At 47.2% G+C, this 12,780-nt stretch overlaps 1 protein-coding gene across 2 annotated transcripts in view; it reads left to right on the top strand.

Annotated features, from left to right (window-relative positions):
• The window catches only part of TENT4A (terminal nucleotidyltransferase 4A), a 46,563-nt gene that overhangs the window by 16,598 nt on the left and 17,185 nt on the right, over positions 1-12,780 (top strand). For both annotated transcript variants that reach the window (XM_087443106.1, XM_087443105.1), the window contains exons 2-4: positions 9,541-9,664; positions 10,692-10,738; positions 11,710-11,830. In XM_087443106.1, the coding sequence (XP_087299232.1) occupies positions 9,575-9,664; positions 10,692-10,738; positions 11,710-11,830 (258 nt within the window). In that variant the 5' untranslated portion in view covers positions 9,541-9,574. The remainder of the gene's footprint in view (positions 1-9,540; positions 9,665-10,691; positions 10,739-11,709; positions 11,831-12,780) is intronic.

The following is a 12,780-nucleotide window of genomic DNA, read 5'->3' on the forward strand; positions in this document are numbered from 1 at the left end:
GTGCTCATCCTGCCTTCTTGAGCTGGAACCCCTGAACCCCTGTCCTGAGACTTTAGGAGGTTGACCTGCTAAGGAAAATTGGTACCAATGACTTGTCTCCTTTAAACTAGATGGAAATCTTCCTGGCTGATTGACTAGAAAGTAAATGTATGATAATTAAAAGTTACATTAGTGTATATTCTTCTGATATTGTAAATCAGACTTCACTTTGATACATGTACAAATATTGGATACAACAAAGTTAAATAGCCTTCATTACAGTAGACTTCTCAGATCTGTTAACGCACTGGTGTGCAGGATAGACCTGGCCCTTGTGTGGCCACGGCGCGCTGGTGCGTGGCAGGTGACGAGCACCCACAGTTTGCACCTCTGTGGGCTGCGCGGAACTGGACACGGTTAGGCTTCACCGAGGGCTTTTCCAGTCTTGGTGATGTGGAAGGTGGCCGGCTCGTCTTCTGTCAGGTGAGTTACACACACAGGCTTCCTTGCTCTGTGGGGCATTGGGACGATTTGTCCCATCAGGCACTGGCCCCGTGAGAGGCTGTGCATGTCTGACATCGCTGCTGAGTGGTCAAGGCCAGGCAAGTAGCTGGTGGGGAAGGAGCAACCCCACACTCGGTGGCCACAGGGTGTGGGGACTCCAGAGGTCTGCAGGGGGCAGACAGAAAGGGGCAGTTGATGGGAGCAGGAGGCTCCAGAGGGGCTGTGAGCAGTGGTCGGCAGAGAGGCAGCTGTGGAGGTGCGGCGATGCCTGAGCTCTTTACAGCCGACACGAGGCTCAGGCAGATTGGTGGACCTCTGAGCTGTCTGTGAAAAGGGGTGATTATGATGGTTATCAGGATCCTCCTCGGTGAAGTGTGTCACGCAGTGCCTGCACACAGTGAGCATGGGGTATTGTCAGCTGATAATAAGAATATTGATATGATGGTATCACTAATGAATTTTAAGTTTTTTTCTCCTGAGTCTGAATGCAGCCTCAGAATCCTACTCAGCCAGCTGTCTGGCAGCAGTGCCTTTGGTGCGAGGTGCATGGTAGAGAAAGCCTGTTAGCTGTACTTGGTGTGGCGAGGCCAGAGAGGGTTGGGGTACTTGAGAGACCACACCTTCCTGACACAGGTCTCGTCTGGTTCAGTCTTTTGCATCTGCAGAGGTTTCTCTGGGATTGTGGGGTAGCTTTTGTAGGAGCCCTGTCTTGGGGGGGGGTGTATGCTGCAGTCTGGGCTAGCTTCCTAAACCAGGGACTTGAGGTGGCACTAGAATCAGAGCTTCAGTGATGAAGGGGCGTTTTAGCCTTGCTGGACCTCGGAGCTGAGCAGAGTCACAGGAGTGGTTCCCAGGACCTCAGGAGGCCTGGTGTGGCTCACTCTCAGGTACAGCAGAGCCAGAGGGAAAGCCCACACTGATTCGGCCTTAGTGTAAAGGCTGAAGAAGGCCCGAGGCTTAAAGAAGACTTAAGCACAGTTGTCGTCTGCCCTTTGACCTTTGGAGGTGAAGTCATTGTCAACTAGTAAAGCTGAAATGATAAAACCTTTTTTTGGTTATGATTATAAAAGCAATAATGTACTTATTGAAGAAATTTGGAAAATACAGAAAAGAAACTACCCATGATTTTCTTGCTAACGCTTGAGCGTATTTCTTTGTGCTTTTTACTGCTGCTTTAAATATGTCACAAAGGTGTCATTTTATACTTCTTTGTTTAATTCTAAAGAAGCGGTTCCTCCTGTCACTGAAAAGCTCATTTAAACAACTTTTACACATTGTATGGATGTACATTATTTCCTAAATAATCAGAGAGTTATATTTACAGCCTCCACTCTTTATGAGGGACCACAGTGACTTTCCACACGTGTTTCTGTCAAGTCACCTCCTGAGTGTGGCTCCCCAGCTCTGTGGCTAAACGCTGAGTTTGAGAGCTACACAGCTCTGGGCTTGAGTCCTGGTTGTGTGATCCTGGACCAGTTACCAGCTGTCTAATGAATGCTTAGTTTTCTTCTCTGTGAAGTGGAGACAATAGTATTTGCTTCAAAGACTATTTGGGTGGCTCTAATGAAAAGGTTGGTGATGTGGGTGGTATGGTGTAGTATCCCAGAGAATTGTTTTCAGACTCTTAGGTCTTGCTGCCTCAAGAGATTGTCCCAGCTCACCTTGCCATTGAGGGTAAGGATCTCTGGAAAGATGACAGAAAATATAGCTATTTTCATTTCAGAAATGATCCAGCTACTTGAGCTAGCAAGCAAGGCTCGAGGACCTTGGCTTTCAAATGCAGCCAGTGGTTCCGTCTGAGCGTCCTCTAGGTGGCCTGCAGTGGGCTGTGATTGTGCTATGGCTGCCATGCAAGGCTGGGTGGCAGGTGGCCCGAGCCAGCATGCACGGCTCAGCGCAGTGCTGTCTTGGCCTTTTCTTGTGCCCCAGCAGCTCTCCCAGCCGTGAGCTCTTCTTGTGGTGGGGTCCTGGATTGCACTGTGGGTTCCTTAGGACACTGGTGTCAGAAGACTGAGGCCATTTGATCACTTTTGCCCCATGATGGGTTGAGGATGTGCTGAGCAAGTGGAGTGCTTCCTGCTGGGTTTGCTCCAGCCTGTACCTTCAGCCTGGGGTGGTTCTCAAGATTATAATGCAAAATGGCATAATAATGGTTCTGAGTAGTTGTAACCCTGTTCACTCAGTTTGCGAAATGTGGGGCTGGCTGCTTCCTGGTCGGTGGGAAGCTCCCAGGTGCCTCACCAGAGTACCCTCTATAGAAACCGTATCAGCACGTCCTTTCTTCTCTAGCAGTTGGTTCAGAAGAAATGTATTAGATTAAATACTTCTGCCATGGCTTAATTATAAGCTTCTGATATCTGAGCTCTTGCTTTCTGTTCTGAGGGGGGAAGAGAAGATTGTCATGGTTCTCTGGCCTCTGAGTGGCCCCAGGGCCTTTGCTTGGCGTTTACTATGCTGTGTTTGCTCTGCTAGGGCAGAAGAGTGTCATTCCCGCTGCTTGCCTTCAGTTTAGGTTCTGAAGGGCCCTCAGACATCTCCCTGCACCAAGGTTCAGTGTGACTCATCCCAGGAGGGGTCTTGGAGGGCAGGGGACGAGAAAGCTCCACTTTTGCTGGGAGCTGAATTTGCATGGATCAGAGTTAGCGCTTTGATGATTCCAAAGCTGCAGAGCCCTTCTGTCCTAGCTGTTTTATGAAGGCTGGTTGGTCTTAGCCTTAATGACCCTGGTATTGCCTTCGCCTGCCCGGTAGCAGCCCTGCCCTCCCAGCGCAGCTCCTGCCTGTTCCTCCTCCCGTCTCTTGCTTAGCTCTCAGGCCCTCGCTTTGCAGCAGCTTTTCTCAAAAGCCTCACTCTGCCATTAACATTTTAAAACCGCAAGCTATGCAGCTTTGTTCAAAGCCCCAAAGACAGGTGCACAGGTAGGTCTCTGCCCCGAGTGGTGAGAAGCTGAGGGGCAGGCTCTGAAGGCAGGCTGATGAGAGCCCTGGCTTAGCAGCCGCCACATCGAAAACATCAAGGAACACTCTGGAAGCACAGGAGGTTTCTAGTTTGCAGTTTCATTTAGTTTCCTTCCACTCTTGAGCTTAGATTAAAAAAAAATAATAACCTTTGAAAGCCTGATTCAAGGTTTTCTAAATAATTGGCGTGGATGTTAATTGCCTTGTAATGTAATTAAAAATAAATAAAAATGATTTATAAATAGCTCATTCACTGTGTCAGTAAGTGGGAACTTTAAAGAGGATCATCCATCCCTGAAGATGGAAGTGCTTCACTCATTCTCTCATGATGTCTGCACCTGCCACTCTGCAGCGCCTTCTTCCTGGTTAGTGGAGAGGTGGGTGCTACCTCAGACCCTGTCCGTCCGGCGGAATGGAGTCTGAATCGTCGTCTCACTTGAGTGCGTCAAAGCCTGCTTTAAAATCTATAAAACCCCAGTAGTTAGCTCCAAGTGTTTTCACTAGCTCATTGTGTTTGGCAAAAATGCAGACAGTGAACGTTGTAGAGCTGAGTGGAGGGAGCTCCGGTTTCTGAGAAACCACTGGCTTTTCAAGGCTTTTGAAGATTTTAAGAAGAGTTGGAGGGAGGGGAAGAGGGAGAGAATAAATTGACAGTTGAAGGCAGTTTCTGATGTTTTCCATTCCATTTTACATTGTGATGGAAAAGCCTGGTTTTCCCCAAGGGTGTGGAATTGACCAGGTTCATGGAGGATGTTAAGTTAAACTCTGCGTCACGTGGTTAACAGTAGGGATGGGACTGTGGGGAGCAGTGTTGAGGGTTCTGAGATCCAGTGAGTTGGGAAAGTTGGACACATTCGCCCTTCAGAGCACAGCTTGTGTTTAGTAGGTTTCGGGGGCTGAAACTTCTCGTAACCACATTGGAGGAGGGCTCGTTCATTCGTTTGGCTCCTCTTTTCCCTTAAGAAAAGGATGAATGAAATCTGACCTCTGACCATCGCTTTCCTTAGAAGTAGCCTCGGGATTTAAAATCCAGAGGAACAGGCAGACCCCAGTGCACTCCCCCGGAGACCAGCATCGTTAACCCTCCTGGCCTGTGTCTTTTGCCCCTTCTCTTTCCACAGTTGTATTTTAAATACATTTGGTTGTCTTCGCTTCGGGCCCCTCGTTTCTTTGTGTCCTCGACCTGCTGCAGCACCGCTGCGTGTCCTCCTGCACGTCCTCATTGGTTGAGTACAACGAAGTCACCTTAGAACAGCTCACAGATTGTGCTGGGAGCCGGGAAGGAGCAGCTTGGCCTGGGGCTGGGTAGTCTTCCCGGTGGGGAGGCTGAGAAACCTGGGTGGGGGGCCTCACCGTGGCACGCCTGCCTTCAGAACCAGCCGGTCCCGGCTTTGATTCAGGTTTAGACAGTTTGGAACCATGCAACCCCACCAGCACAGCTTCTAAAATCAAAAATCATCCTCCTGAAATGAGTCATCTGTTTTCATCAATAGCTTTATTAGCTATCAAATTAGATGGTTTGATTTTCTAACTGAATAATCTTGTCTTTCACTCTTTAAAATAGCTTATGGAATTGGGTTTCATAAATATTTACAGGAACTATAAACCAGATACTAAGATAGATACTAAAACATTACTGATCTTGATATTTGGTACTAGAAGCAGAAATTAATTTGGGAAATGTACTAAAAATTGAGAAATCAGTTATTACCTTTTGAAGGGGTTTGGACTCTTAGAGTGATAGTAGATGAGAAATGTCTTTTCTCATTTTTCACAGAACTTTGTTTTCTAATGTTTGGTTCAAAAGTAGACTAGAAAATAATGTTTCAGCTTTCTGTTCTCGAGTAGTTTCATGATTAAAACATAAATTCACTGAGAACTGTGGTCTCACCGTTTCCATCTTTCTTACAAGAACCAGAAAATGAATCATTCTAGGCTTGCTCCGCTCTGATGTATTGATCTGAGATCCTTCCAAGTTGAATCTCAAAGTCGCACCTGCTCTGTGTGGACCAGTGGCCATTGCTGGAGTGAGTGTCTCCGCGTCCACTGCTCACAGACACGCTGTCAGAGGCGGGCCGCGTTCGTGCGTCCCACTGCTTGCCGTGCTCCTTTTGTACACGTGACGGCAAACCTTTCCCACTGTGCGTTCCTAAATTGATGACATGACTTAGATGGGGCTCAAGCTGCCGCCACAAAACACTCAGAAGCTCTGCTTTCCCAGTGTTCTCTCTTTTGACCCCACAGCAGCCTGAACATGCGGCTCCTTGGCTTCGTGTGAGGTTTGCGTTCTGCAGAGGTTTCCGGAGTTCATTCACGGCCACATAGCTGGGCAGTGGCAGGCAGGCCTCAGGTGCCAGTGAGTCCTTGCCGTCACGCTTGCTCCTTTCTCAAGTTGCCTTATGGTCAACTTCTAATTCCCGTATTTGTTGGATCTGAGGTGCCATTGCTTGAAAACGTTGACAATTTGAAATTGTCGTTTTGTTGGTCAGAAATATAGGCTTCATATAGACAACTTCCTATAAATCAATTGACCATAAGAGATGTGCCGCTGTGAAATGTGCCATGAGGAGAGAAGACGTTTCATTTTAAACCTATCCGTGCTCAGCCATTGATGGAAAGACGCGTCCCAGAATATGCAGTTTCTTAAAGTAATGTTAGTATCAAATAAAATAACGCAAACTTTTTGTTTAGCACTGTTTACATTTTTAAAAGAGCAGTTGGCCATTTAAATGGTTTCTGCTAATAAATGAAGCTATCCAGTACAGGAGTGAAATATTATTTCTTGGAATATTAATTTTTGATGTCATTTTATAGGGAATGTAGATCTTAAATGACAAGGTCATAAGTAAAATATTTATTTTATCAAAACTTGATTTGCTTCCGTCCACACACATTGATCAGATTTTCGCCATGAACAAGCGCACTTGTGGCGCTGGAGGTCAGGCAGTGAGCAGGTGAGCCCTTTCCCACTGGAGGTTGCCTTCCCTGGGCAGAGACAGACTCCAGCCCATCGCCACGCCCCGCAGTGAAGCACGCAGCGGGCGGAGGAAGAGCGAGTGCCCGCTGTGGCTGGGGAGAGGGGCACTGCCTCGGTGTCCTGCAGCTTCTGTGGAATTGCTCTGATTCCACAGTTCTTGGGTGGGTTGGCAGTGCCCCCTCACTGGCTGATCACCACCCCCTCGCCGCTCCCTCGATGCTTCCTCTCTCCTTCAAGGGTTCCACGAAGAGCCTGCCCAGCAGGAGCAGGCAGCTGCAGGGGCTTTTCATGTCTGGCCAGACGTCCTGATGGTTGTGAGCCCTTCCTGTGTGTTTCCGCCAATGGCGCCATCACACTCCAGAGCAATGCAGTCTTCAGGTGGCTCCAGGAGTCACGCAGGGCCTTGCTGGTCCCTGCTTGCCTCGAGGAAGGGCCAGCAGGGGCTGGGCAGAGCCTTCTTGTCCAGCCAGTCCGCCAGCAGTGTTCCCCAGAAGGCAAAGCAAAAGTACTCTTACTATCTAATATTTGTTACAGCAGTTGCTAATTTTTAGATACAATTTAATCCGTATTTCAGACAGGTATATTATTAGTTTATCTTACTGGTGGAACACGACAATGAAATTAGGAGGCTTGTGTGTTCCACTTGGCACCACTTCCTGAGCTGGGAATGTGGGCATTCCTCCACCTCACTGTTTATCTCTCCTGAAATACGGGGTTGGAGGGAGGAATGCTAGGGGACCCCCTCTTGTCAAGCAAATCAACAGACATCTGATAAAACTGACAGTTATACTCATCGCGTGGTGTCTGTGCAGACCCACAAGGGTTCTCTTCATGCACTTTCTGCTGGTGCACTGAGGGTCACTGAGGCCGGCAGGAGTCCTGGGGAGCAGAGGAGGGACTGTTTTCTATTGTTGTTATTTCAGATGCACCAACTTACAAGAAAGTTGACAGCACATTCTACTGTGCAAGTGCAGACTGCAGTGACGCTTTGGCGAGCTGGAATGCCCTGTTTATAACATGCTTTTAATGTATTAAATTTGTGGGATGTGGATAGAATTTTAGCATGCTAGGTTTGGTATTCTTTTTCCATGACTTTGGGCCTATTGTTTAATTATTCTAGGCTTATATTATTATGTCTTTAGATTTCTATACTCCTGTTATCAGAACAGTACTAAAAGGTGCAGCAGAGCACGTGCTCTTAGTGCTTCAGATGGACGAACTTCTCACCAAGGGTGACGGCTCTTCTTGTGAAGAGCCCACTGCTGCCTCCCAGACAGCTCTCCACAGTGACAGCAACGGACACGGGACCCTCCCAGACGTCCTGGGTCACCTTTGGCTCTTCCCTGGGGTGGGCATTAACCCACTAACCTGACATATCTAGTCCTGCTAACAACATTGCCAAATGGTAGGAAGTTTTAGGTGAGACCTGAAACTTGACCATGCCTGCTGGGCTGCTGGAAGAGAGGTGGCTAAATGCTTAGTGTGTAGTTGGTGCTCAGTAATTGTTGAAATGATAGAAACTTTGCCCGCCAAATCGTGAAGTTTGATATTTTGGAAAATATCTGCATTTTAATATTGCATGACATGACTTTTTTTGGATTTATTAAAAACTGGACTTGTGGCTGTCTGCATTGGCAGCATGCTTAGGGTGAGGTTTTCGTTTTTTTAAAAAATTAAACATGATAAAATTACGTCCCAGTGATGGCCTAACTGGGTTGCAGGTGTACTGTGAACACGGGTGTTGGGGATTTATTTCCTGTTGGAGTCTGTGTGTGCTTTCATTGGCCTCGAGTAGCCTTAAAACCTGCTGCTGCGTGTTAGGAGCGGTCTCTCCAGATGAATTTTGGGGGTGGGGGAGGCTGTACTTCAGGTGAGAGAGTTGAAGTTGGCCTTAAACAAGAGCCGGTAGAGAATAATAGGTAAGGTAATGAGGTGCCTCTTACCTTCGTAACTTGACGCTGATGGGTGCTGTTAAGAAGTATTGCCTGCTGTTGTGTGGACTATTTTGCTAGCTATTGAACTAACGTTATTACTGTTGTTATGTTATTATTGAGCTAATTTTATTTTGTCTTCTGTTTGCTTTACTAATCAAGCCTAGAGTGGAGGCAGGGGAATCTGACTTGTTATAATCCCCAGGGTTGGGTCCCCCACCTAAGCTAATCCCTGCACGTAGCTGAGGGTGACCGTCGCTCCTTCCTGCAGAAGGAGTCTGCGGCACGGCTTCTGGGCCCGAAACTGAGCTGCCTGAGCCGTTGCCCCCGCTGCAGGACTGGCTCTGTCGCCCGTGGGGCTGACGACAAGAGAAGGGACTCTTGAGGCGCAGGTGTAAGGCGGCCTTCGGAGCGCTCTCCTCTCTCCTGAAAACACCCTTTCAGGTCTTTGCTAGGAAAGAAAGAGAGGGCTGAACCTACTTCTGCCCCACACGTTTGGTGGTTGACCTCCTTGTCGGGTTTTAAGGAGCGAACACTTGAGTGTTGGATTAAATAAGGCTTCTCTGCCTCCAGGGACTCTCACTTCTCTGTGATGAGATTGTGAGGTGCTGGATGCTGGGTCCAGAGCATTGTCAGAGGAGATGGGCAGACCCTGACTGCCGAGACTTGGGGCTGTCAGGCTCTGTGAAGACGCGGGTCTTCCTCACCTTGTCTGTCCATTTCCTTCACCTCGGCCTGCCTCAACTGCATCCACACTCTTTAGGATGAGGCACAGGAGTTGCTCATGGGGCTCTGGAGCACATCAGAGTGGGGGTGACGTGCATACCAGGGGAACCGTGTTTACTGTGCTGCATCAATTGGAATCGTCTTTCATCCTTCAAAGATGGGATTCTCTCAGTTTTGTGATGAAGTCACTGAAATGGTTCTTTTGGATAAGTCTTCAAATGCCAATCGAAAGTTTTGATATATGGTATTGACGAAATTCACTCGTGTTACTCTGTGGTTCTAAACCCGTACTGTGTGATTTCATCCAGCACAGAGTTTTCGTTTCATTATATACTTTTTGAGGAGAAAAGAAACTGTATTTTAAGTAGCCAGAGTATATTTTAGTGTGATGCTGATCTAATAACAGAATGAAAAGTGTGGTTAAGTTTAATTGTAACTCTAGTATGTTTTCTCTTTTGTCCGCTAGACTTCATGAGGAAATAATTGACTTTTATAACTTCATGTCACCTTGTCCTGAAGAAGCAGCCATGAGAAGAGAGGTGGTGAAACGGATTGAAACTGTGGTTAAAGACCTTTGGCCAGCGGCTGATGTGGGTATATTCTGTGTACTTCTCTGTCACACACAAGTAAATGTCAGCGCCTGTGGTCGTCATGTGTCTGTGTGTCTCTCGCTGGCCCAAGGCGGTGGTTCTCAGGTGTGGTCCTGGACGGGCAGCAGCTCCTCACCTGGGAGCTTGTTATAAACGCACCTTCCCCGCCCTCCTCTGCACTGCCAACTCAGAAACCTAGGGCTGGGCCAGCAGGCCTGGGTTAACATGCCCTCCGGGGGTTGACGCCCTTGAGTGTGAGGACCTCTGGCCTAGGGGAGTATTTTTGGGAATGGTGTGATTATTTTTCTTGTTTTAAATTCACCTTAAGGTTAGAAATTTTACCCCTTCACCCCACCACACTTCATAGCATATGTTCATTTTTGTGAAACTTGAGAGTATCTCCTCTCAGACCACTGTCACAGTGAATGAACACGTGTTCAATGGGATGAGGTCCATGGGCGTGTCCAGTGCTTGACGTGTCCTCTGAGTGGTCCATGACAGCCCATCCGCCGCTTGTGTTCTAGTCAGTCAGCCTCCCCTGCCCGTGACCGTGCCTGATGGGTGACCAGTGACGGACGACGAGCTGAGCTGCTGAAGGGCACGCGTGCACTCACTGGGCAAGGGCAGCCACTCAGTCCCCACTTTTAGAATGATGGACAACATTTTTGGCTTTAAACTTGAGTGCCCTGGGACAAAGCCCCACCCTGTGCCTTAGCTGCGGGTTTGAAAATTGTGGGAGCGTTTGAACCCAGCTCTGAAAAGTCCTTGGCTTGGACTGGGTCTGGGCGAGGCCAGTAATAGTTTCATCTCTTAATTTTGAGCTTTTAAAAATTTCTTTTTGGGGTAGGTCTTTAACTTTAAACTTAAGAAGATTTTGTTGCATCATTTTCAGTATCTCTTGCCCCAACTTGCAGGGCGGTTCAGTCTTACCCAAGAGTAGGAGTGAGGCCTTTCTTTCAGTGAGAGGTGTTGGGAGGACGCGTGCTTGAGTCGTCACATGTTCTGAGACAGTCGCTCTTTCTTGCAGGTACAGATCTTTGGCAGCTTTAGTACAGGTCTCTATCTTCCAACCAGGTGAGTACTGCATCTTGGCACAGATGAGTGTTCACGTTTATTCAGCAGAGGGAGGAGTGGGCAGTGTTCGTATGTGTGTTAAAGGCTAGAAGTAGGTTCCTTGTATTCAAATCTAAGGCTAGAAATGCGAGCTAAAGGAACAGACTGTGGAGCACAGAGGAGAAATTGCAGAAAATAAAATTTAGTTTAGTATTATGATAATTGACTGCTTTGCATTTTTCCTTTTGCACTTAATTTGATGGAGTACAAAAATGCCAGACACTAAAAACATAAAGATGAGTGAGAGGGCCATGGGAAGTAAATGCAATAGGAAACCTTGTTCTGCTGATATTTTTGGATATGTTTTTGAAAAATTGATCTTATGTTTTAATGAAGATACAAGCAAATTCTATTTAAACAATAGTTTGTAAAGATTTTATTTGATAGAAAAACATCAGACTTTAAGTTTGCATTGTAAAATCATTTTCCAGTGTTTTTTCGTTAAGAAATCTTTTAATATCCAAATCAATTTTATGTGCATTGTTTCATTACAAGTTTATTTTCTGTTAACCCACTGTTAACATTTGGAGACTAAAGAGGCTATCCTCCCAGGATTTGGCATTGGCAGGGCCAGTGGGAAACTGAGTAGATCTGAAGTGTCCAGGAATCCCGGGTCAGCAAGAGTGATCCAGTGTAGACAGCACAGAAGTATAAGGACCAGGGATCCTCAGAGGGGAGGACACTTTCATTTCAGTCCCCTAATTACCTGGTGATGCTGGGAGAGACTGTCAGCCTCTTTGCTTTCCATATTTATGTTGCAAATAGTTCATAAGCTGCATTTTCTCTCCCTAGGAGGGTTATGCTTAGTGGGGTCATGTAGGGCCCTTGAAGGAGATTCGAGCATGCATGGTCTGGCACTGGTCCACCCCAGATGCGTGCGTTACTGTACAGTGAGGGGAGCAGTTGTTCACGATTCCTTCTGTTCTGTCCAGTGACATCGACTTAGTGGTCTTTGGGAAATGGGAGCGTCCTCCTCTGCAGCTGTTGGAGCAGGCCCTGCGGAAGCACAACGTGGCGGAGCCCTGCTCCATCAAAGTCCTTGACAAAGCCACAGTAAGTGTGGGCCTCCGTCCCTCAGCCCCATGGTGGGAGGCCTTCTCACCCCCGCGAGCAGTCCTGTTCCCTGTGTGTAGCTTATGCTGTTTACAGCAGCTACTGGTTATGTTTGTGAAGACTTTTCCACTTCTGGTATGAAAGTGCTTGTATTTTTTTTTATGGTTAGGATTACCAGCTGAGAACGTGTTTATTGATAGTCTGAACTCAACAAGTTGTGAGAGCATCAGACTGTACTTGGCACTAAAATATATGATTGTGTCTGCTTTTGTTAGGATGTGTAAGGAAAGGATATTAATATCTGAAACGAGACACATTCAGATGCTGCCCTTCCTGGAGTAAGAAGCTGAGTGATTAGACCATGGCATTTACTGCTTAGGAAAAAGATTCCCATTTTCCAAGTTATACTTCAGAAAGAAAAGCTTACCTGTTCCTTTCATTGTTTCAAAAATGTCCATATATGAAAACCCTTTTCTCTTGGGGAGAAGTTGGAAGATGAGACTGCTTTGGTGTGTTCTTGTCAAGGTTCATCTAAGTCCGAGATGAGAAACAACTCAGGAACTGTATGACTGTCAGATCCGTGCCTCTTGTGTGATAGTTACTAGCTCACCTGTGCTATAGGTCAAGGTTTCCTTTTAAATTGGTGTTTTCAGCTTGGATGAAGGCTGACTAAATCCTGTTAGTTCTAAGCAGGTGGTCAGAAATTAAGATGGGAGCTTTCTCTTGCTCATGTGGTGGAGCCGTTTGTTCCGCCGCCTTCTAGCACCATAGATTAGCTTTGGCCGCTTTCTGAAACACTGACAGGCCTTGTCCCACTTAGTCCTCCCAGCCACTCTCGTTGGCAGATGCCGTTATGTTGCACGTTTTACAGGTGAGGAAAGTGAGGCACAGAGAGGTTAGGTGATTAGCCCAGGGTGGGTTCAACAGCCAGTGAGAGGCAGCACGTCGGT

Source organism: Ceratotherium simum, chromosome 18 (genome assembly GCF_057802395.1).
Source record: "Ceratotherium simum simum isolate JZ-2026a chromosome 18, ASM5780239v1, whole genome shotgun sequence".
NCBI lineage: Eukaryota > Metazoa > Chordata > Mammalia > Perissodactyla > Rhinocerotidae > Ceratotherium > Ceratotherium simum.